This window comes from Fundulus heteroclitus, unplaced genomic scaffold (assembly GCF_011125445.2).
Source record: "Fundulus heteroclitus isolate FHET01 unplaced genomic scaffold, MU-UCD_Fhet_4.1 scaffold_88, whole genome shotgun sequence".
NCBI lineage: Eukaryota > Metazoa > Chordata > Actinopteri > Cyprinodontiformes > Fundulidae > Fundulus > Fundulus heteroclitus.
Genome location: NW_023397340.1, coordinates 817,822 through 840,828, shown reverse-complemented (window position 1 = coordinate 840,828; position 23,007 = coordinate 817,822). Strand labels below are relative to the sequence as shown.

The window sequence follows — 23,007 nt, the reverse complement described above, 5'->3', positions numbered from 1 at the left end:
GTGGCACAGAGGTTAGGGAGTTCGTCTTGCAATTGGCAGGTTGCCGGTTCGATTCCACACACTGACTGTCTCTGTCATTGTGTCCTTGGGCAAGACACTTCACCCACATTGCCTGCTGGCGGTGGTCAGAGGGCCCGGTGGCGCCGGTGCATGGCAGCCTCGCCTCTGTCAGTCTGCCCCAGGGCAGCTGTAGCTACTAACATAGCTCACCACCGTCAGGGTGTGAATGTGTGTGTGAATGGGTGAATGACTGAACTGTAGTGTAAAGCGCTTTGGAGGTTGTCAAGACCAGTTAAAGCGCTATACAAGTACAAGCCATTTACCATAAAAAACACACAGCTATTTATTTAGACTGTTTATTTATAATACTTGAAAATCTATATATGCACGTCTATACAGTAGTCTGTACTGTATGCAAGCTAAAAACCTTGAAGAAGAATGGTCTTGCACAGCTCTTGGCAACACAGAAGTGTTGCCACTCTGCAGCTTTAGTGTGTCCAGTTTTGCAACATGGTGCAGCCCTAGTTTATGGAAGGCAGACAAGTAGTGAATCCGCTCGAATACATTTCCATGCAGCACAGGAATGAGGCATCTTCTCTGATCCACGTTCACTACAACAGAACTTAACTTTTTTCTGCCACATACAATATGGCGGTGACGTTGACGTGCGAACCTGCGCCCAACGACGCGTCTATGTATATGATATCTATGTGTGCATGCTTGCTAGGAGCGCTAGATTTAAATTTCGATTCATACTGGGATACTGCTGTTACCACAATTAATACTAGACTACGAAACTAGTCCCAGTTAAGAAACTAAATATTATCTGCACTAAAATAGGTGAAAGCCGCTGAGTGCAGTTCTGAACAGAAGCAGGAGAGAGTGTGTTGATTTGTGGAACTTGAGAAATGTAACCGTTAGCATCTCAAAATAGCATTTAATTCTGAAGTATAATAAATTTATCAACAGAAACCTAATCTCTTTTATAAAACTAAATACTCTGTGCCAGGCAGGAGTTCTGAAGACTGCTGGAAAGATGGAAAAACAAAGACAGTAGGATATTAAAAATTCTGATTCTTAGCCACAGCTGCCTGAAAAAGAAATTTTTTTTTGTTGCTATTATTGCTTAATTTTTTGTTGACCCTTTGATGCAGTTCAAGTATAAATAGCAGGTGTTATTTCTTTTACATGGTATACAGCACAACAACACTAGATGCCGCCTAAACAACTGCTATATTTTGTTTAGACGCTTGGTTATTTATAATAGCATAATTAGGATTCCACAAAATGAAAGTGCTTACTTCGTCATTGCGTTCTGCATTAGACAATGTAGCTCCCTTGAAAAAGAAGGTGATTATTCACAGGAAGCTGGCTCCCTGGTTTAATTTAGAGCTGCGTTCCTTGAAGCACAATGTTAGGAAATTGGAGAGAAAATGGCGCTCTACACACCAAGAGGAATCCTACGTAATCCTACCTATATTGTTGTATAAACTTACACACAGTCATAGCTCCGTTGATCTATCCATTCCCTTAGCTCTTAGCAGTAATGATTTTATGGGATTCTTCATAAATAAAATTGATTCCATTAAAAATAAAATAATTGGCATCCTCCCAAACATGATTAACTCGTCCTCAGTAAGTGAGGCAGCGTTGGAGGAATCTTTAGAACCTGCGCAGTGTCTGAACTGTTTAGCAGCAGTAGAGCTTTCTGAGCTATCTAAAATTTTAGCTTCATCTAAACCTTCTACCTGTATGTTAGACCCAATCCCAACCAAGTTGTTTAAGGAGGTATTCCCTTTGATCAGTGGTCCTATTGTAGACATGATTAATATATCCTTAGTGAATAGATATGTACCACAGGCTTTTAAAGTAGCTGTTATTAAACCTTTACTTAAGAAACCATCTCTTGATCAAGATGAGTGAGATCAAGATTAGAAATACAGACCTATTTCTAATCTTCTTTTCCTATCTAAAATTCTTGAGAAAGTAGTTGCTAATCAACTATGTGAACATTTAATTCAATTCAATTCAGTTCAATTTTATTTATATAGTGCCAATTCATGATACATGTCATCTCGAGGCACTTTCAAAAATGTCCTATATAAGGGAACCAGTTGATTGCTTCAAAGTCCCGATATTGCGGTGTATCAATTTAAAATTTTTATCGAAACGCCGCGGCCGGCTAAGACAAGGGGTGTAGGCTACTGATGACGCGTCACGCTGAACCATTACACACGTTGATGTCGTTTTATTTCTCCATCTCATGATCTTAACACAAAACTTTTACTTACATTAGAGCCGTGCTTGGATCCATCAAACAGTGCATTGATGACGGCCAACAGAAAGTTTCTCCCCAAGCTCACCCAGCCGCCGTAATCCAGGTCGCTGCAGAACTCAGTTGAGCAAACAAACTAATACAGATGACACCACACCCACGGTGCCACCCACAGATGCCAGTGACGTCACATACGCGTGCCCATACACCCAAAGAGATGATATTATTGTCAGAAGAGCACAAGATGAACATAAAACAACGTATGGCTCCTACAGCCGACAAGCAGCATTCACTCCTGGAGAAGCATAGAGCTACAGGGAGAGTCATCTGCATTTTCCATTGCTTTGCAGCAATCCCTCATACTGAGCAAGCATAAAGCGACAGTGGAAAGAAAAACCACCCATTAGCGGTGTGATGGCAAGCCACACAGGGTAAGAACACACCCTAAAACAGTTTGCTTTCTCTTTAATTCACTTTAGTTATTACTTTAAATATTCCTTAATTATATTTCTTAGTTTATTCCTTTTTTACCTTACAATGTTTATATGGAGTGCACACATATTAACACTGCAAGGTCAATTCAGTTTATGTTGTACTAATACTCTTTTCTTTGTTTGAGTTACTTTGGTGTTTGGCTTCCCCTTCCGGGTGGGAGAAGGCGTGTCTAAGGCGTGGCTGATCACTGAAGTGCAGCTGAAGGCCTCCTTGGACTGAACCAAGTGCCTCTTGCCAAGTGGGGGAGTCTTAGGGGGTGTTTAGGTTTATTTCATTGTTTGAGTTAGTAGTTATGTGGCAGCCATTTTGTTATGTGTCTATGGTTTAGCTAAACTATTATTTAAGGGCCCTTGTTTGTCATTTCATTAGGTCAGTTTTGTTTGTGTCTGTTTGTGTTCAGTATTTTCAGTTGACCTCTTTTAATGGCATGCCAGTTTAATTCCTTTGTTAAATATTTTTGTGCTTTGGGTAAATAAAACCCACTTTTTGAATCCAACACCTGTGTCCTCCACTATGTACTGCTTGGTCCCTCGACAACTGGTGTCAGGAGTGGGATCCAACTCAGTACTATACACAGGTGTTGTGGGTTTTTCCACCATTTTTTTTCTTCCTTTTTTCTACCCCTCTTCTCTCTAACAAAGGAGGATGCATCGTGGTGGCAAGACTGACAAGAAAAAGGGATTTGTTCAGCAGATTGGTGCAGAAGAAGAGGAGAATGGAGCTTCTGTGGTCACTGAAAACATGGAGCAAGAGGAGAAGGAACCTACTCTGTCTGATCTGGTGGCTATGCTACATGCTCATATGGGGCAACAGGATGCCCGAGATGCAAAACAGAGTGAGGTAAATGCACGGCAAGAACAGCGATTTAAAGTTCTTCAACATCAGTTGAAGAACTTTAAATCGAGTCATTCTGCAGTCTGAAATACAATTATCAGATTCTCCTGCAACTATTTCTGACCCACTGGACTTTGACAATCAGCCTTCTACCTCTCTTCAGCAGCCCCAGCCTGAGGTAATGTCAGCTGCTTCTAATCCAACCAGTTCATCTACTATTCAGTTTCCACAAATGGATTGTAGATTGGAAAAGTTGACTGAGGACGATGACATTGAACATTTTTTGGTCACATTTGAACGTATGGCTAAAGCTTATCGGTGGCAAAAATCTGATTGGGTTTTTCGTCTGATACCATTACTTACTGGTAGAGCCAGAGGTGCCTACGTACATATGGACATTGATGATGCACTGGATTATGATAAAGTCAAATCTGCCATCCTTTTGAAGTATGACGTTAACCCTGAATCGTATAGACAAAAATTCAGGTCCCTGGAAGTCAGACCAGATGAAAGCCCTCGTGAGTTATATGCAAGACTGAAAGAACTTTATGGAAAATGGATGCAACCAAGGGGTAAAAGTGTTCACGAAATTGGTGAAACTATAATCTTGGAACAGTTTTTAAGAATGTTGTCCCCTGAGCTGCAGGTTTGGATCCGGGAGCACGATCCTGGTTCAGCAATGAAAGCGGCTGAGCTTGCGGATGTCTTTGTTGCGGCCAGAAAGAAAGGACAAGTCAGCAAATACAAATGCCAGTAAGACTCAGCAGCTGCAAGGTCAGTCTACAACAAGACCTACAAGGGTGACCAGTAAAAGGATTGTCTGCTATCTTTGTGGATTAGAAGGCCATACAAAACCTATGTGCCCTAGAAATTCAGCTAAATTGGTGCAGATGTGCTTTGCCCCTCGTTCTAAGATTGACCCAGAGTTGCAGGAAGACAAGACTATCAAGATGAGTCAAATTGAAGTGAATGGGGTTTTACTTAATGCTCTTCTTGAGTCTGGGAGTTCTCGATCTCTTATTCATATGGATTTTGCCCCACCTAGTAGTAGTTGCAAAAATGACACAATGTCAATCTGCTGTGTCCACGGAGATGAGAAAAGATATCCAACTGCTGATATTTACATTAAAGTTGGGGACCAGATATATCTCCTACAAATGGGTGTTGTCAGCAGTTTGCCCTATGCTGCTGTGCTCGGGCGCGACCTTCCTGTGCTTTTTGATTTGTTGAAATCTGATCATGTTCAGGAGAGTCATGTGGCTGTTACCCGGGCCCAGGCCAAGCGAACTGACCCCCGCTCCGAGATTCTGAGTGCTCTGCCCTTTTTCAACGAGGAGCTGGAAACAACTGAAGGGAAACCACGAAAGACCCGCAGGCAAAAGCGGCGGGAGAAGTTCCAGTTTGCATCAGTGAATACTGAGTTAGCAACGCCACCATGTGGGTTTGAACTCCCAAATGATATTGCTGAACTCCAACAATCTGATCAGTCTTTGGCGCCGTTTTTAAAGAAGACAAGGTTGAAGGAGCCCGGTGTCGAGCCAGCTCTGGATGATGAGGAGTATATTTTGCAAAATAACATTCTTTATCGTCAGCAGGGATCTGAGTTGCAGCTAGTGGTTCCCCTACCAGTGAGAAATGCTATTCTCACCTTGGGGCATTCAATCCCCTGGGCTGGCCACCTAGGTAAGCACAAAACCCTAGCTCGCATTCAGCGCCAATTTTACTGGCCAGGTCTGAGCAAAGATGTGGCTCAGTTTTGCAAAAGTTGCCCAGAGTGTCAGATAACCTCTGCTAACAAGCCCTCCAGAGCTCCACTCCAACCTCTCCCTGTCATCGGTATCCCTTTTGAGCGTCTTGGGATGGACATTGTGGGACCTGTGGAGAGGAGTAAAACAGGGAATCGCTACATGCTTGTGGTAACAGATTATGCTACAAAATATCCAGAGGTGTTCCCTTTAAAATCTATAAAGGCTAAACCTATTGCATCTTGCTTGGTGCAGTTATTTGCAAGGGTTGGGTTTCCACGTGAAATACTAACCGATCAAGGAACAAATTTTATGTCTACCTTACTGAAGCAAGTCTATCAGTTGCTGGGCATCCGGAGTCTGAGAACGTCCCCTTACCACCCACAAACCAATGGGCTAACAGAACGTTTTAACCAAACCCTGAAACAGATGCTCAGGAAATTTGTCAATGACAGTGGCACAGATTGGGATCAGTGGCTACCGTATCTCCTATTTGCCTATAGGGAGGTACCCCAAGCATCCACTGGTTTCTCTCCCTTTGAGCTGTTGTATGGTTATGATGTTCGGGGTCCTCTCTCTCTGCTAAGAGAGATCTGGGATGGACAGAAGGTGGGGGTAGGGCCCAGTAACATTGTGACTTATGTTATTCAGATGAGAGAGCGGCTGGAGAGAATGAGTGAGCTGGCCCAGTCGCACAGGTTGGAGGCCCAGCGGCAGCAGAAGACGTGGTACGACAAGTCAGCTCGACAGCGCTCGTTTGTTCCTGGGCAAAAAGTGCTTGTGCTCCTCCCCAGCGACAACAATAAAATGCTGGCCAAGTGGCAGGGGCCATATGAAGTCGCGAGAAAGCTTGGACCCACCACATATGAGGTATCCACCCCAGGACAATTGCGTATCAAAAAGGTTTTGCACATAAACCTCCTGAAAGAGTGGGTGCAGCATGTGGAACCTAAGGCAGATGCAATGCTCATACGGGGGGTGCCTGAAGAGGATGAAGTGGATGAGCAGTACTTACCACCTGTTGGCTCTCGAGATGTGGACCTTGGCCATCTGCCTAAGATTAACAGCAGCAGCAGGTGAGAGAACTATGTACAGCTGCAGCGTTCCAACAGAATCCAGGAAGGACTAATGTTGTGGAACATTACATTGTTTTGCGAGAAGGGGCCAGTGTAAGACGACTGAGCTATAGGATCCCAGAACGGCTGCTGTCTTCCTTAAAGGCTGAAGTGGATCTGATGCTGTCCCTAAAGATCATTGAAAAATCTAAAAGTGAATGGTGTAACCCTGTGGTCTTGGTGCCCAAGAAGGATGGAAGCATTAGGTTTTGCATTGATTTCAGATATCTAAATTCTGTATCTGTGTTTGACTCCTACCCAACACCCAGGATTGATGACATGCTTGAAGGCCTTGGGAAAGCAAAGTATCTGACTACATTGGATTTGTGTAAAGGTTACTGGCAGGTCCCACTCACCAAACGATCCAGAGAGTTCACTGCATTCAGGACGCCATGGGGGCTGTTCCATTTCACAGTCTTGCCATTTGGATTACATGGAGCTCCAGCCACCTTCCAACGACTTATGGATCAGATATTGCACAACTGCTCTGAGTTTGCTGCTGCTTATCTGGATGATATTATCATTCACAGTACCACCTGGGAGGCGCACATGGAACATCTGCGCACTGTACTGAATTTCCTTCAATCAGCTGGGCTGACAGTAAATTCTTCAAAGTGCACCTTTGCTGTGGCTGAGACCAAATACCTGGGGCATGTCATTGGCAAAGGGATCATCAGGCCACAGATTGATAAAATCAAGGCAATGGAATCATGCCCTCTTCCTCAAACAAGGAGGCAACTTCGATCCTTTTTGGGCATGGCTGGGTTCTATCGCCGTTTTATTCCACAGTTCTCCCACAGGGCAGCTCCGCTCACTGACCTGACAGGATCTCGCTCTCCAAATTGCATACAATGGACAGAAGAGGTGGTGGCAGCATTTTATGACATCCAACAGTCACTAAGTAAGCACCCTGTATTGTACAGTCCCAATTTTCGTGAACAGTTCATTGTACAGACTGATGCTTCAGATCGGGGGTTGGGAGCTGTTCTCCTTCAGGAAACCGCAGGAGACCGTCATCCAGTGGCATACATAAGCCGTAAGCTGTTTCCACGAGAGGTTCATTATTCTACGGTGGAAAAGGAGACCTTGGCGATCAAGTGGGCTATAGACTCTTTCTGTTATTACCTGCTAGGAAGAGACTTCATCTTGGAGACTGATCATCAAGCGCTCCAGTGGCTTAAGAAGATGAAGGACACGAATGGACTAATTACCCGCTGGTACTTGGCCTTGCAACCGTTTCAGTTTACGGTGCGCCATATAACAGGCAAGGTGAACCTCGTTGCTGACTATCTCTCTCGCTGTATCAGCGAGAGTCCTGAAGAGGGGGGGTGTGTGATGGCAAGCCACACAGGGTAAGAACACACCCTAAAACAGTTTGCTTTCTCTTTAATTCACTTTAGTTATTACTTTAAATATTCCTTAATTATATTTCTTAGTTTATTCCTTTTTTACCTTACAATGTTTATATGGAGTGCACACATATTAACACTGCAAGGTCAATTCAGTTTATGTTGTACTAATACTCTCTTCTTTGTTTGAGTTACTTTGGTGTTTGGCTTCCCCTTCCGGGTGGGAGAAGGCATGTCTAAGGCGTGGCTGATCACTGAAGTGCAGCTGATGGCCTCATTGGACTGAACCAAGTGCCTCTTGCCAAGTGGGGGAGTCTTAGGGGGTGTTTAGGTTTATTTCATTGTTTGAGTTAGTAGTTATGTGGCAGCCATTTTGTTTTCCCCTATTGTATGTGTCTATGATTTAGCTAAACTATTATTTAAGGGCCCTTGTTTGTCATTTCATTAGGTCAGTTTTGTTTGTGTCTGTCTGTGTTCAGTATTTTCAGTTGACCTCTTTTAATGGCATGCCAGTTTAATTCCTGACTTTGTTAAATATTTTTGTGCTGTGGGTAAATAAAACCCAAAGCAACACCTGTGTCCTCCACTATATACTGCTTGGTCCCTCGACAAGCGGGAAGGAAAAACCTCCAGCAGAACCAGGCTCAGTATGAACGGTCATCTGCCTCGACCGATTGGGGGTTACAGAAGACAGAGCAGAGACACAACCGGACAGACAAAAAAAGCACAGAAGCACACATTGATCCAGTAATCTGTTCTACTTTAGATGGTAATAGCCGGTGATCCGTCTTCTCTGGATGATGTCACAGTTAACAGAACGTCAGACCAGATGTACCTACTATGAAGGAAAAAGAGAGAGAACAAAAAGTTAAAAGCTGAAATGACAACAGTCATTTCAATGTATTACAATGCAAATCTGGAGAACAGTAGACTGGAGAACAGTAGAAATCAGTAGAGTGAGATGAAAAAAGGAAACTCTGTAAAACCTTTGTAATTACCTTTACGAAGTAATGACCTACTTGAGGAGTTTCAGTCAGGCTTCAGAGCTCATCATAGCACTGAAACAGCTCTGGTGAAGGTGATATTCAGGCGATATTCAATGATATTCTCATGGCCTCAGATAGTGGACTTGTGTCTATACTTGTCCTGTTAGATCTCACTGCTGCATTTGACACAGTTGATCACAATATTCTCCTACAAAGACTTACTGTAGGGATTAAGGGGAAAGCATTAGGCTGGTTTTAATCTTATCTGTCGGACAGATTCCAGTTTTTTCATGTTAATAATAAATCTTCCTCAAACTCTAGGGTCACCTGTGGAGTACCACAGGGTTCAGTCCTTGGACCAATTCTCTTTACTATATATATGCTTCCGATTGGCAAAATTATCAGACAGCATGGGATTAATTTCCACTGTTATGCTGATGACACTCAGCTATATTTATCCATAAATACTGATGAATCCAATCAGTTACTTCGACTGCAGTCATGTCTTGATGACATAAAAAGCTGGATGACTTTAAATTTCCTGGACTTAAATTCTGACAAGACAGAAGTTGTAATCTTTGGACCAGAGTCCTCAAAAAATAAACTTGTTAATCAATCACTTAATCTGGATGGCATTAACTTGGCCTCTGGTATTAAAGTGTAAATCTTGGTGTGGTTTTCGACCAAGACATGTCATTTAAATCCCATATTAAACAGGTTTCCAGAGTTTCCTTTTTTCACCTCAGGAATATCGCCAAAATTAGAAACATTCTGTCCAGGGGTGATGCTGAAAAACTAGTCAATGCATTTGTTCTGATGAAAATCAACAAAAGGAATCATATTTCTCCTATTTTAGCTTCCCTTCATTGGCTTCCTGTTAAATCAAGAATAGAATTTAAAATTATTTTTCTAACATATAAAGCCCTTAATAATCAAGCTCCATCATATATCAGAGCTCTGATTACCCCATATGTTCCTAACAGAGCACTTTGTTCTCAGACTGCAAGTCTGCTGGTGGTTCCTTGAGCCTCTGAAAGTAGAATGGGAGGCAGATCCTTTAGCTATCAGGCTCCTCTCCTGTGGAACCAACTCCCAGTTTTGGTCCGTGAGGCAGACACACTGTCTACTTTTAAGACTAGTCTTAAAACTTTCCTTTTTGACAAAGTTTATAGTTCATGTTACCCTGAGCTACCTCTATAGTTATGCTGCTATAGGCTTAGGCTACTGGAGGACATCAGGGCCTATTTTTCTCACTCTACTGATTTCTACTGTTCTCCAGTTTTGCATTGCATTACATTGAAATGACTGTTGTCATTTCACCTTTAAACTTTTTGCTCAATCTCTTTTTTCTATATAGCAGGTACACCTGGTCTGACGTTCTGTTAACTGTGACATCATCCAGGGAAGACAGATCACCCGCTATTACTATCTAATGTAGAATAGATTACTGGATCAATGTGTGCTTCTGTGCTTTTTTGTCTGTCTTGTTGTGTCTCTGCTCTGTCTTCTGTAACCCCCAGTCGGTCGAGGCAGATGACCATTCATACTAGGTTTTAGGTTTACATAGGTTTTTTCTCCCTGATAATGGGTGGTTTTTCTTTCCACTGTCGCTTCATACTTGCTCAGTATGAGGGATTGCTGCAAAGCCATGGACAATGCAGACGACTCACTGTAGCTCTACGCTTCTCCAGGAGTGAATGCTGCTTGTCGGGACTTTGAAGCAATCAACTGGTTCCCTTATATAGGAAATTTTTGATCAATCTGTATAATATGATTGATTTTGACTTTGTAAAGTGCCTCGAGATGACATGTTTCATGAATTGGCGCTATATATATAAAAAAAAAATAATTGAACTGAATTGAATAGATAGAAGAAAGTCTTTAGAAGTCCCTGTTTGGGTTGCAACATCCCATGAAAAGGACACAGCAAACATGAAGCAAGAATGAGCTCTAGTCAGATGAGACCAAAATGAAACATTTAGGCACTGTGGTGGCAGCATCATGCTGTGGTGATGTTTTTCCTAAGCAGGGACATGGAAGCTGGTTAAATGGGAAGGTGGAAAGAAGTAAATATAGAACCATAATTGAAGCAAACCTGTTAAAGTCAACAAAAGACTTAAGAGCGGGTTGGAGGTTTACCTTCCAGCAGGAAAACAACCCTAAACATACAGCCAGAGCTACATTGGCATGGTTTAGATCAAAGCCTATTTTGAGTTCAGACCAAAATCAAAGTGAGAGTTTGTGGCGAGACTTGAAAATGCTGCCCTGGGGCAGACTGACAGACGCAAGGCTGTTATACAGTCAGCACCCTCTGACAAAATCTAATCAATCTGGAGTGAAGCTTAAAAGGATAGGTTTCAAACATCCATGTAAAGCAAGCAAATGTGTACCAAACGATTACAATCATACACAAGATAGAATAGTTCTCACCGATCCAACAAGCAACTGTAGCATCATCTCTCCTGTGCTGGCACTAGTCACCAGGACTGTTGTGGCAGACCCTTTGACACACAAATAATAAACACTTTTGCACAGAGATCAGAAATAACAACCTAGATAAAATGCTAAAAGAGTAGCTTTTGATGAGTGTCTCACCTTTGTAATCCAAAATGTCTTCTGTAAAAGCCAGCATGGAGGGGAACACACTGCTGATACAAAGTCCCAGCACACAGGTTCCAATGAAAAGAAACACATGACTGGTGTAGAAGATCAGCAGCAGGCTGTGAACCAGAATGACGCCCACCTGACAAACAGGCAGAGAAAATTCACCGTTATGAATGCTATGGTGCCTAAGGTCTCGTTAGTGTCTTCAAAACGATGGGCAGGAGGAAGTGATGGTTTGGTTATCAACAAAGGACCCTCTTCATGGATTATTCAGACAATATATACAGGTTTACAGCCAGCAGACATGTCCTAAGCAATGAGGCAAAATACATGGCTGTCTCCATCTGTTAACTCTAACCAACATTACATAACCAACCAACCAACATAGCCCATGACACAAAGTGCGACCATTGTTTTTGACTTGACCATGCAGTGGAAGAAAAATTAATGCTATCAAAGAGGTGCTGATTTTTATGTTGCTTAGGATGCTTTTTGCTTGTTTATTTTTACAAGCCCAATGGCTCCAATATGTTGAGGTAGAGGGACCATGTGGTTGTTTTGAAGGATTCTGACTGGTTGACATTGCTTATAACTTTGCTGTACACTGCTCCCTATCTATTTGACATGTTTAAAACAACACTCAATAGTGCATTTGTGTGGGTTCATGCGGATGAAAACTTTTCTGATTCTGTGCGTACGGTTCTATTTTTAAAAATGACATGGGTGAGATATTTGTTTTTATGAATATTTGGTTACGTGTGTACAAGGCGTTAGATACAATGCTCTCTGGAGAAAATCAAGTAAAAATACATTTATTGAAACCAAATCTTAGCTGTTTGTATGCATGCTTGTATTAGCACCAGTTGTAGGGAAACAGATAATTGCAGGGCTAGCATTTTGTTCTATGCATTAGTGTTACCGCTAAGTTTAGAAATTGTTTGCAAACTGGTCAGCATCCATTTTATTGGGTTTTAGTAACTAAGCACAATAACGTTCACAACAAGATATTCATGTGCCTTTTATGTCACTGTCCTGGCTCTCAACACAGACTTCTCTAAGCAGTAACAGTGAAGGCTCCACAAAAACATTGTTAATAGCGGTGCTGTTTTCGTCTTACTTTTTTGTTATTATGATGCAGTTGTGGGGGAGGAAGCTGGTCAGACCTGGTTGACCCAAACATATTGTGAGGGTTTGCTGGGAACATCTGGCAGAGTCCCCCGTGAGACGGAGCTTTAACTCCCACCTCCGGGAGAGCTTTGAACACGTCCCAATGGAGGTGGGGGACATTGAGCCTGAGTGGACCATGTTCCTCGCCTCTATTGTTGAGGTGGCTAATCGAAGCTGTGGCCACAAGGTTGTCGGTGCATGTCGCGGCGGCAACTCTCGAACACCCTGGTGGACACCAGCGGTGAGGGAAGCTGTCAAGCTGAAGAAAGAGTCCTATCGGGCTTTATTGGCCTGTGGGACTCCAAAAGCAGCTGATGTGTACAGACAGTCAAACCGGCAGGCGGCTCGGCTGGTCACTGAGGCAAAAACTCGGGTGTGGGAAGAGTTCGGAGAGGCCATGGAGAAAGACTTCAATGCGGCTTTAAAGCAATTCTGGTCCACTATCCGGCGTCTCAGAAGGGGGAAGCAGTGCAGTACCAACACTGTTTATAGTGGGGGTGGTGTGCCGCTGACCTCGACTCGGGACATCATGTGTACCGACACATGATGTCCCGAGTCGAGGTCAGCGGCACACCACCCCCACTATAAACAGTGTTGGTACTGCACTGCTGGGGCGGTATACTTCGAAGACCTCCTTAATCCCACCAACATGAGGAAGCAGAGCCTGGGGACTCTGGGTAGGGTTCTCCCATCTCTGGTGCTGAAGTCACTGAGATGGTTAAAAAGCTCCTCGGTGGCAAGGCCCCGGGGGGTGGATGAGATTCACCCTGAGCACCTTAAGGCTCTGGATGTTGTGGGGCTGTGTTGGTTAATGCAACTCTGCAACATTGCGTGGCCATTGGGGGCAGTTGCCCTGGATTGGCAGACTGGGGTGGTGGTGCCCCTGTTTATAAAGGGGGACCGGAGGGCGTTGTTGTGCAATTATACACTGTTTAATGTTATTTAATGTTTATTAAATAACCCTCTGTCTGTTAAGTATTGTCTGGTGATGATCAGCTCTTAAGCTGATATCAAGACAATGGTTGAAAGGGATGAATTCGAGCACTAGCGATCTTTTAACAGCAAAACCTGCACACACATAGAATAAAGGAGTGACAACTTCTTTTCAAGTTGAAGAATTTAATAACAGAAATAAAATGAACATCCAGAAAACATCACTATGTAATGCTGTTTATCCGAATTAACACAATATTTCGATTAGTAAATTCTTGCTACTAGGCTAGTGAAACTTAACTAAACTACCAAGCAAAATGAAGATGAAAAGAAGCTAAGCTAAGAAACTATTTTCATGCAAAAACAAACAAAAGACAAACAAGAGTGGTTGATTATGATCAGAATAACTTCAGTGAATCCTGGTTCACTGCAGGTATGACTCCTAAAGCATGGAATGGAGTTAAAAAAAAACATTTGGCATGTATTTCAATCCATTCACAATGCAAAGCCCAAGTTAAACAAAACATTATTTGTTGAAATAATATTCTGAGGACCGGTTTGTCCTGTAAAATCATTTAAACCCTTACGACCGAGTTTGTTAATGCGATTCTCCCTCCGGGCGTCTGGGGTCACTGTAGCAACTCGGTGGCTAAGAGGTTACAACATAAAGTTATCAAAATTACCTTGAAAACCACCATTAATATACCATATTGATGCAGGAATAAGGCTCATAACACTATCGGAGGATGGCGGAGCAGAACAGTTACGCTTTATGCTTTAAAATGTACTCCTTTTGAAAGGTCCGAAACCGGATGTTAGCAAGGCTAATAGCAGTTTGGCTAGCGCGAGCTACCGGTTAGCCCTTTTGTTCTAAACACCATGGTTTACAAACATTTCCCAATAAACCTTTTAACTTCACCCTGCCCTAAACCTGTCATTTGTCCTCTGTCAGTTCTGTTCAGTTTTGGCCATTCACGGACGGAGCGTTGAAGAAGGAAGTGGTTGGCTAGCGTTAGCGGGCTAGCGCTTGGCTCTGCTGCCACGTGGTCGGGTTGGAGGCCTGGTATCCAGGAGACAGTCTTTGACGCCGTTGCAGTCCGATTTAAGCAGATTTCTCCTCGTGACCATCCAACATGGGTTCTGCTGTTGGCTCTCAGCAGAATCTGGGGTTCTCTTCCCTGTGTGCTAAGGAGAAATGCAACAAAACTGTTTTTGGCATGCAGGATCCTTCTTCCTGCATCTGATTCTCAGGTTAAGACAGCAAACTTAACCTGATCTGCCCGGACATGTTCTCCGGGCGACGAGGGGCTCTCTCCAGATGCTGGATGTGCGTCAGTCAGGCCTGTGCAGGGCCCATGGTCCGAAGCAGCTCTTTCCTTGTCTGAGCAGGAGGCGATCTGTGCAGTCTGAGAAGTGAAGAGCTGAAGAGAAGAGAGCTGAAGAAGAGAGAGTCTGTGTCTGTGCTGTGTCTTTTATCTGTAAGGAGGGGTCACAGCTGACCTCCTGCTGAGAGAGGCCCTGAGGAGGAGAGAGAGGGGAAGAGAGGCCGTCCTTCCGGCCATGTCTGCAGGAGGACAGCGTTCCTGTTACCTTCCCCATATTACAGTTCAGAATTCAATCAGAATTCATCATGGCGTTATTGCATAACAGCGTGTTCCACCTACAAAGGAATAACACTCTTAAGCCTCCCTGGTAAGGTCTATTCCGGGGTTCTGGAAAGGAGGGTCCGTCGGATAGTCAAATCTCGGATTCAGGAAGAGCAGTGTGGTCTTCTTCCTGGCCGTGGAACACTGAATCAGCTCTACACCCTCAGCAGGATCCTGGAGGGTGCGTGGGAATTTGCCCAACCAATCTAAATGTGTTTTGTGGATCTGGAGAAGGCATTCGACCGTGTCCCTCGGGGGTTCCTGTGGAGGGTACTCCGGGAGTATGGAGTACCGGGTATGGAGTACCCTCTAAGAAGGGGTGTTAGGTCTCTGTATGACTGGTGTCATAGCCTGGTCCACATTGCCGGCAATAAATCTGACTCATTTCCAGTGAGAATTGGACTCTGCCAAGGATGCCCTCTGTCACCGACTCTGTTCATAACTTTTATGGACAGAATTTCTAGGCGCAGCCAAAGTGTTTCGTCCGGGGATCCGTTTTGGTGGCCTTAGGATCGCGTCTCTGGTATTCGCAGATGACGTGGTTCTATTGCCATCATCACGGCATGATCTACTGCTCTCACTGGAGCGTTTCGCAGCCGAGGATGAGAATCAGTGCCTCCAAATTCAAGACCATGGTCTTGAGCCAGAAAAGGGTAGAGTGCCTTCTCTAGGTTGGGGAGGATGTACTGCCCTTAGTGGAGGAGTTTAAGTATCTTGGGGTCTTGTTCATGAATGAGGGGAAGACGGAGCGGGAGATCGACAGGTGTATTGGTGCTGCGTCTGCTATGAAGCGGGTGCTGTACCGGTCCATTGTGGTGAACAGAGAGCTAAGCAAAAAGGCAAAGTTTTCGATTTACCGGTCAATCTATGTTCCTACCCTCATCTATGGTCATGAGCTTTGGGTCATGACCGAAAGAACGAGGTCCCGGATACAAGTGGCCGAAATGAGTTTTCTCCGTAGTGTGTCTGGGCTCTCCCTTAGAAATAGGGTGAAGGAGACTAGACTAAAACAAAGGGCCCTGTGTTGCCATGCAGCAACACAAAAGCTCAGCTACAACACTTTCATACAAAACACTACGCGGCACTCCCTGTGTGCCCTATGGTACTCCTCGACGAACGTTTAACCAGGATGTATAAAATAGGAAAAACTTGTTGTAGCGATGTAGTTTCTTGTAGCAATGATGAAACCAATGTTCATCTATGCTTTCAATTATAAAATAGTAGACATTAAATATATATGATATTATTGATGTTATAACAAGATGTAACCCAAAACGTCATGACTTATTGCACATTTGTAAAATAATGACCATTTCTAGAGGGCAAAAGGAACCCCCAGAAATGCTCAGCACTGTACTCCAGGCTTCTAGCTGTGTTGCCAGGTCCATTTATTATCAGTGACTTTGGGCATGATCATTTATACTGTTTATAAATTAGAGGTAATACAGCTGGTTGCTTGCAGCTCCCGCAAAATTTGGCAACACTGGCTTCCAAAAGCCAGGAAATATCAGGGCTCAGACGTACCAAAACGCTGGCGCACAACTAATGCACCGGAAACGCCAGGGGGAAGAACAGGCATACTTACGCCAGAGGGAAAGACAGGCGTACGAAAATGCCAGAGGGAAGGACAGGCATGCGAAAACGCCAGGGGAAATGCCGGGGTGCAAGGGAAACGCCGGGCGCATAAAACGAGAACATCTAAAACACCAGGGACCAGAGGGCGTCCTAACACGCCAGGGACCGGAGGGTGTCCTAACACGCCAGGGACCAGAGAACTATCAAAAACCGAGGGAGACAGAAAAAAATCCAAAAGGCTGGGAACCAAAGGGCGTCCAACACGCCGGGAAACCGAGTAAATCTAAACGCCAGGGTAACGGAGGGGGTCTAATACGCCAGGGAACAGAGACAATGCCAGGAATCAGAGGGCGTCTAATACGTCAGGAAAAGAAAAATCTAAACACCATAGCAACTAGGAGGACTCAGGAGAACTAGAACAACTGGGAAACAAGGGGAAGCCAGAACAAACAGAAACTACGGAGAGCTAGGACGGAGCAGGACGGGGTCTTTCAGCGGCCAGTGGAGCAGGACGGGGTCTTTCGGCGGCCGGTGGAGCAGGACGGGGTCTTTTGGCGGAGCAGAGCTATGCACACCCACGCAGGCTTGGGCCGCAGCATGTGCAGCGGGATCTCCTGAGGCGGCCGGTGAAGCTGGAGTGTGTGCACCCACGCAGACTTGGGTCATGGCGTGCACAGCTGGAACTTCTGAGGCGGCCGGCGAGGTGGTGTGCACCCGGTCCTCGTAGGCTGCGGGACTCTCGTCAGCGGGAACAGGGGCGGACCAACACGTCCCTGTCCCCGTAGAAAAAGTCCCACAGCTGATCTTCATGGAGGTGGGGTGCTCTATCCAGAAAGGAAGGTGACATCGGCCGCAGTTGGTGTGGTTACAGCAGAAGAGCCAGGCTGCATCTCGGAAGAGATCCTGCGCCGGCGAGCCCAGCGTTTGCGTCAGGAGGACCCCGGCGGCAGAGTTGAGGCTGGTGCGGTCAGTGAGGTGGCGGGAGCTGCGGTGGAGACAGTAGCAGCAGGTGCATCAGCAGGTGCAGCAGCAGCGGTGGGAGAGGCAGGTACTGCAGTAGCGGTGAAGAAGGCAGTGGAGGTGGACAGACTAGTGGGCGGAGGTCTAGGTGGTGGCAGCCTGTGGAGAGACTGGGCGCGGGCTGTTGCTTGGATCCATTCCATTCTCTTCTTTCAACACCCAGAGTGGACAGAAGCGGGATTTTGTCTCCCCACTGGTTCCACAGAATCTCCACCGCTTTCAGCCGAGCCCATGGCGGATCAAAGGCGGCACAAATATCCAGCACCCTCCTGAGCTCCATAAACAGAGACTCAAGGCTCAGCGTGTGTGTCGGGTTCATCTCTGGCCGGTCTGTAATGTCATGTATTGTCTTCATGAACCCGGACACAACCACACACACTGAGCACTGTTAGAGATTTTTTTAAAGAAGGTGAGTTGTGGAGGATGAGAACCTGAGTCTTTACTGGGCTGGAGCAGGTGGAGAGCTGTAGAGCTGCAGGTGCTGTGCTGCAGGAACCAGGAAGCCTCCAGAGCAGGTGAGAAAACGCAGGGGTAGCAGGAGAACCAGCAGCTCAAAACAGAGGTCACTTGGAGCACTGGAAAGCTTGAGGTTGCAAGAGAGTCAGCAGCACATCAGGGAGAACCAGCAACATAGCAGAAAGCTTACATGGTACACTGGGGCAGAAGGTTCAGGGTGCAGTAGGCAGGATTGCACCCTGACACTAACATTCTTTCTTTAAATTAAAATCTTAGAATTTACATATGCAGCAATATCAACAACATAAAACAGTTTATACAGTGCAGTCATGACCTTTAACAAGCCAGCACAAAACTTGATGTCCTTTGTGAAATTGTAGACTATGTATGTTGACATAGCGTTGTATCTGATATGGAGGTTCAGTTTGAGTTGTTGCTAACGTCAGCTCAAACAGACAGCTTTTACCACTCCAAGCATTTTTTTAGCCTCCAACAAGCTGACAATGATTTGACATGTTTCTGCCACAACGATAACTTGACAGAATCTCACTTAATAAAATGTCCAAGCTATTTTAAGTTTACTGAAGCACACACCTGTACCGTATAGTCTTTGTGCCTTGGAACAATCCACCACCGAAATGTCACTGTGTGACTGGCTGACATCTGCTCATTAATGAGTGACTCAGCCACTATCCAGGTTTTCAGCAGTTATGAGAAGAAAACAGATATGGCTGGGACAGGTGTCTTCTTAATAAGATGCTGAGCCTGTATGTATACACTGTTTAGCTCAAATATCACATCCTGTGACACCTAATTCCAGTATTTACATTCCCACCCACTTCAAATATTTGAGTTTAAGTAGCCTGCCAGACCTTTGCCGGACTTCATATTAGCTTTGTGAAGTCAAAAGTTACTTTGCTTCATTCCAGAGAGGATTTCAATGTGTGGTCATACCAGGCAAATTGAGAGCAGCAGAGGTGCTGTGTATTTGTAGGAGAGGAAGATGAAAGATAGTCTTCCTGCTGTGACTGAGGCCCAAAATACGCTGTCCAGACAGCCTGCTGTCTTGTGGCCCATCAGCAGAGGAGGGGAGACCGCGTAGGTGTAGACAAAACCAGCATAGGAGCCCTACAGGAAAAGAAACACAACAACACAGTGTAAACAAGAGTCTCGATTAATTTCCACAATACCTGATGACACACAAAAAAAAAGCCATGTACACAAAAATGTTAACGTGGAATAATAGAGACAGTAAATTACAATTTGTTATTCTACAATTTTCGACCCACCTTGAATTTTCTCACATTACATTCAGAAACTTCAATGTATCTCCTTGGGATACACAGTTGCCCTTATTTTTCAAGTAGACCAAAATAGAATCACCCTGAACACCCCATCCATCCCCACTGTTGAACATGGTGGTAGTAGCATCATGCTGTGGGGATCATGCGCTCAGGAAAGATCCTAGCATGGGTCTGCAGCAGAGGTTTTCCGTCAGTCAGTTACAATGGAATGGCTCAGACCAAAGCATAGCAAAATTTGGTTCCACTAAACATTACTTTTATGACGCAGAACTCAAGGAGTTTCTATATATATATATATATATATATATATATATATATATATATATATATATATATGCAGTGTGCGATTTGGAAAAAAAAACAGAGGGGCGGATCATTTCAAATGTTTTGTTAATGAATAACAGTTTTATTAATAATGGTTAGCTAGCGAGATCCAGTAGGTTAAACTATTGTTTTTAAACTTGCGCGATCTACTGTCGGGATTCGGGAGTGGGTATTAGATTACTTAAACTGCTTTGAGCAGAAAACGTAATAATACTCTTTAAAAACAAACAAAAAATTAAATTTACAATTGTGAAAGACACAAGACATGTTTTAATATAAATTTTGAAAAATCCATAATGTTCAGGGGTTAAAGAAAAAATTTTCAATTTGACTGAAAGTCAGCCCATATATTCCTGGGCCGTGGATGTCATGCCACCTTAGTAACCTGATTTGCTTATTGTGCAATGTCCTCTTTAACCAAATCTGGTAGTTCCATTGACAATTCCTGTATCTCTCCCACCTTCCAGCTTCAGAGCCTTGGCGCCATCCTGGACAGCCCTGTCCATAATCTCCTTCACTTTCCACATCCATAACATCACCTGGTTAACTTTAATATTTGCAGCATCAAGCAAGTTCTTCATGCGCACTTTTGCCAAACTGTTCCACAGTCCACTCACCTTTCCACTTTACAATTTCAAAACCCTCCATAAACTGCAGCTAATTCAAAAGACAGCAGCTTGCATCATTACATCATCTACTTCACACCTGTACATTAACTCCACTGTCACATTCAATATAAATCAATCCTATAATCATACAAGGCCAACAACAGCCATGGACAAAGAGGGACACAAAACCAACACTATCATGAGATCATACATTTTAATTTGGCACAGATTGCACATTACAATAATCAGTCTCTGCTTTGCCCGTTATTGCTTACCAATTAATTATCACAACTCATGAGTTTATAAAAAAGGCATTAACTTTTTTTTAAGTTTAATAAAACAGTTATATTTTAGCCCAATGACATGTCCAGGATGGATTCTGTGTCCCCACCTCTCGCTTACTGACTGCTGGAGAGTCAGCAGCTCCTCCACGACCCTGTGTTACGTCAAGCCGCGTTTCCCCATCAGATACGGCATGACGTAACACCTGTATGGAAAAGCAGGTATAGAAAATCCATGGATGGGAGGTTAAATTTTTAAAAGGTTTAGTAAAATTGCTTAAAGTTTATCAGAATTTTTTTTTAACTTGCTTTTAAAGATGAACATTTTTTACTTCTGTGTTAAGGTAAATGTTGTTGAAGGTAATCTTGGTGTGTTCTGGGTTGGAGTAAAATTAGTCCATAGGAGGCTTTTTCACGTTTCTGGTGCAACTTCTAGTGTCGCTTCACATCGCTCTCCACTCCACTATAAAAATAACAAATAACTACAAAAAACTCTCTGAGAATCGCCTTTCTCTGGTCTCACACAGTTAGAACCCATTCTCCAGTCCATGTTGTAGCTGCAGTTTATTTGTTTTATTTTTGATGTAGTTCACTTAATAATCTGTATGCATCCAAATCCTTGTGTTTTAATTTAACGAGTGTCCTGGTTCAGCGGCTCATGAGGTGAATGCTGCTGCTCACTGTCTGACAGCTGCTCTGAATGCAGCTCTGCCTTCTTTGTTACAGAAAAGTGCAGGTGGAATAATATTTATGATTTTTTTTTTACTTTTTCCGAATCAGACCCAGTCAAAGCGGGACATTGGTTCACATTCCGAGCCTTCTTCTTCAAAAAAAAAAAAAAAAAAGCGTGTCATGCTAAATTAGCCGAGCTAGAGCGTTTTAAATAAAACATGACAGTGAATCATGGGGAGATCCCTGGTTAGTCGCTGGTTAGCTAAATTAATGGACGCGAGGGAATGAACGCTGATAGGTGACATGGCCACAGGTGGGATTAATTCATTAATTAACTGCTGGAGCAGATTGACATGCTTACCGAGGGAAGTCGTTGTCAGCTGTTCTATCCGCTGAACTTTCTGACCTGGTGGTTCACATACATCCAAAGACAACCTTTGACCACCACTACTCTCATTCATGTCATCCGTGGTCAGTTTGAGATGGTCTTCCAAAAGTTAAAATGATGAACGATAAACCTCAGACTGGCAGCTCTCTGCTTTGCAAAGACCCGCCCTACTCTCTGTCTGATTGGCTAATGTCCCGGCTCTGCCAGGATTAATTTGTTAGTGCAGCTTTTGTTTAAAACCTTGAATAAAAAAATCTACACGGAACATCTTCCGCTCATTTTCCAAATGACAGAAATCTATTGTAGCGATGGAGAACTTTAACCCCTAATAATATTACTTATTCAGATCAGAGGGGGGGGGGGGGGGGGTAAATCCCCCCCCCCCAGTATATATATATATATATATATATATATATATATATATATATATATATATATATATATATAGTGAGAGAGTGAGATTTGAATCATTTCCACTTTATTTATTTATAAAGAGGTTGTCTTTCAAACAAGCCTATGTAAATGTGGATTTTTAAATGTCCTCACTATAATTCCGTCGGTAATGAAAACAATTGCTCCACCTAGGGCATGAATGACGAAGAAAGTAGCAGGTTGACCTCGGAGAATTTCAGGCCTACAGCAGTCGAAGACTCCCCCATGTCCTGCAGGGAGAGGGATGCTCAGATCTGTTGTCTTGAAATGGACAGTTCACAATCACAAACACATTTATGATTCCGATATGTCACCTTGAACATCGTCCTTGGCTGACGTGGAACTGTCAAGTTCCTTGTCCAGCAGAGGGGGGCTGCTCCTGGAGCAGGACACCAGTCTTTCATGGAACACCAATGCAAGGACCGCTGTTGGCACAGGGAGCTGCCCCCCAACAAAAAAACATCCTTGTTTAATGTACATAGTGAGGCTCGAATTTTAACTTCCATAGACTTCCATTCATCTTCAAGCCTTTCTATGGCCTAACCCTCACCCTAGCCCTAACCTTTACTGGTTCATACCTAACCCTAACCTAAGCCTAATTGACACCTTGGTCCTAACCCGAAGCCCAGAAAAAAAGTGAGAACATTTTTGCAAAAAATGTTGTGGCTCAGCTGTAAGTACCAGAACACACACACACACACACACACACACACAAGACAGCTGTTTACTTTGGTAACTAGCAACACTTCCTGTCACCTGATATCACTTATTAACTCCCTCTCACAGAAGTAGAATCCA

The 23,007-nt window shown here is 43.9% G+C and overlaps 1 protein-coding gene across 3 annotated transcripts in view; it reads right to left on the bottom strand.

The window, feature by feature from the left end:
• The window catches only part of mfsd4aa (major facilitator superfamily domain containing 4Aa), a gene marked incomplete at its 5' end in the record, with an annotated part of 43,861 nt that extends 21,211 nt beyond the window's left edge, over positions 1–22,650 (bottom strand). For 2 of the 3 annotated variants that reach the window (XM_036134661.1, XM_036134660.1), the window contains 5 exon segments: positions 11,230–11,300; positions 11,395–11,542; positions 19,155–19,328; positions 22,395–22,439; positions 22,524–22,650. In XM_036134661.1, the coding sequence (XP_035990554.1) occupies positions 11,273–11,300; positions 11,395–11,542; positions 19,155–19,328; positions 22,395–22,439; positions 22,524–22,650 (522 nt within the window). 3 annotated transcript variants of the gene reach the window in all.
• Positions 22,651–23,007: the final 357 nt, after the last annotated feature.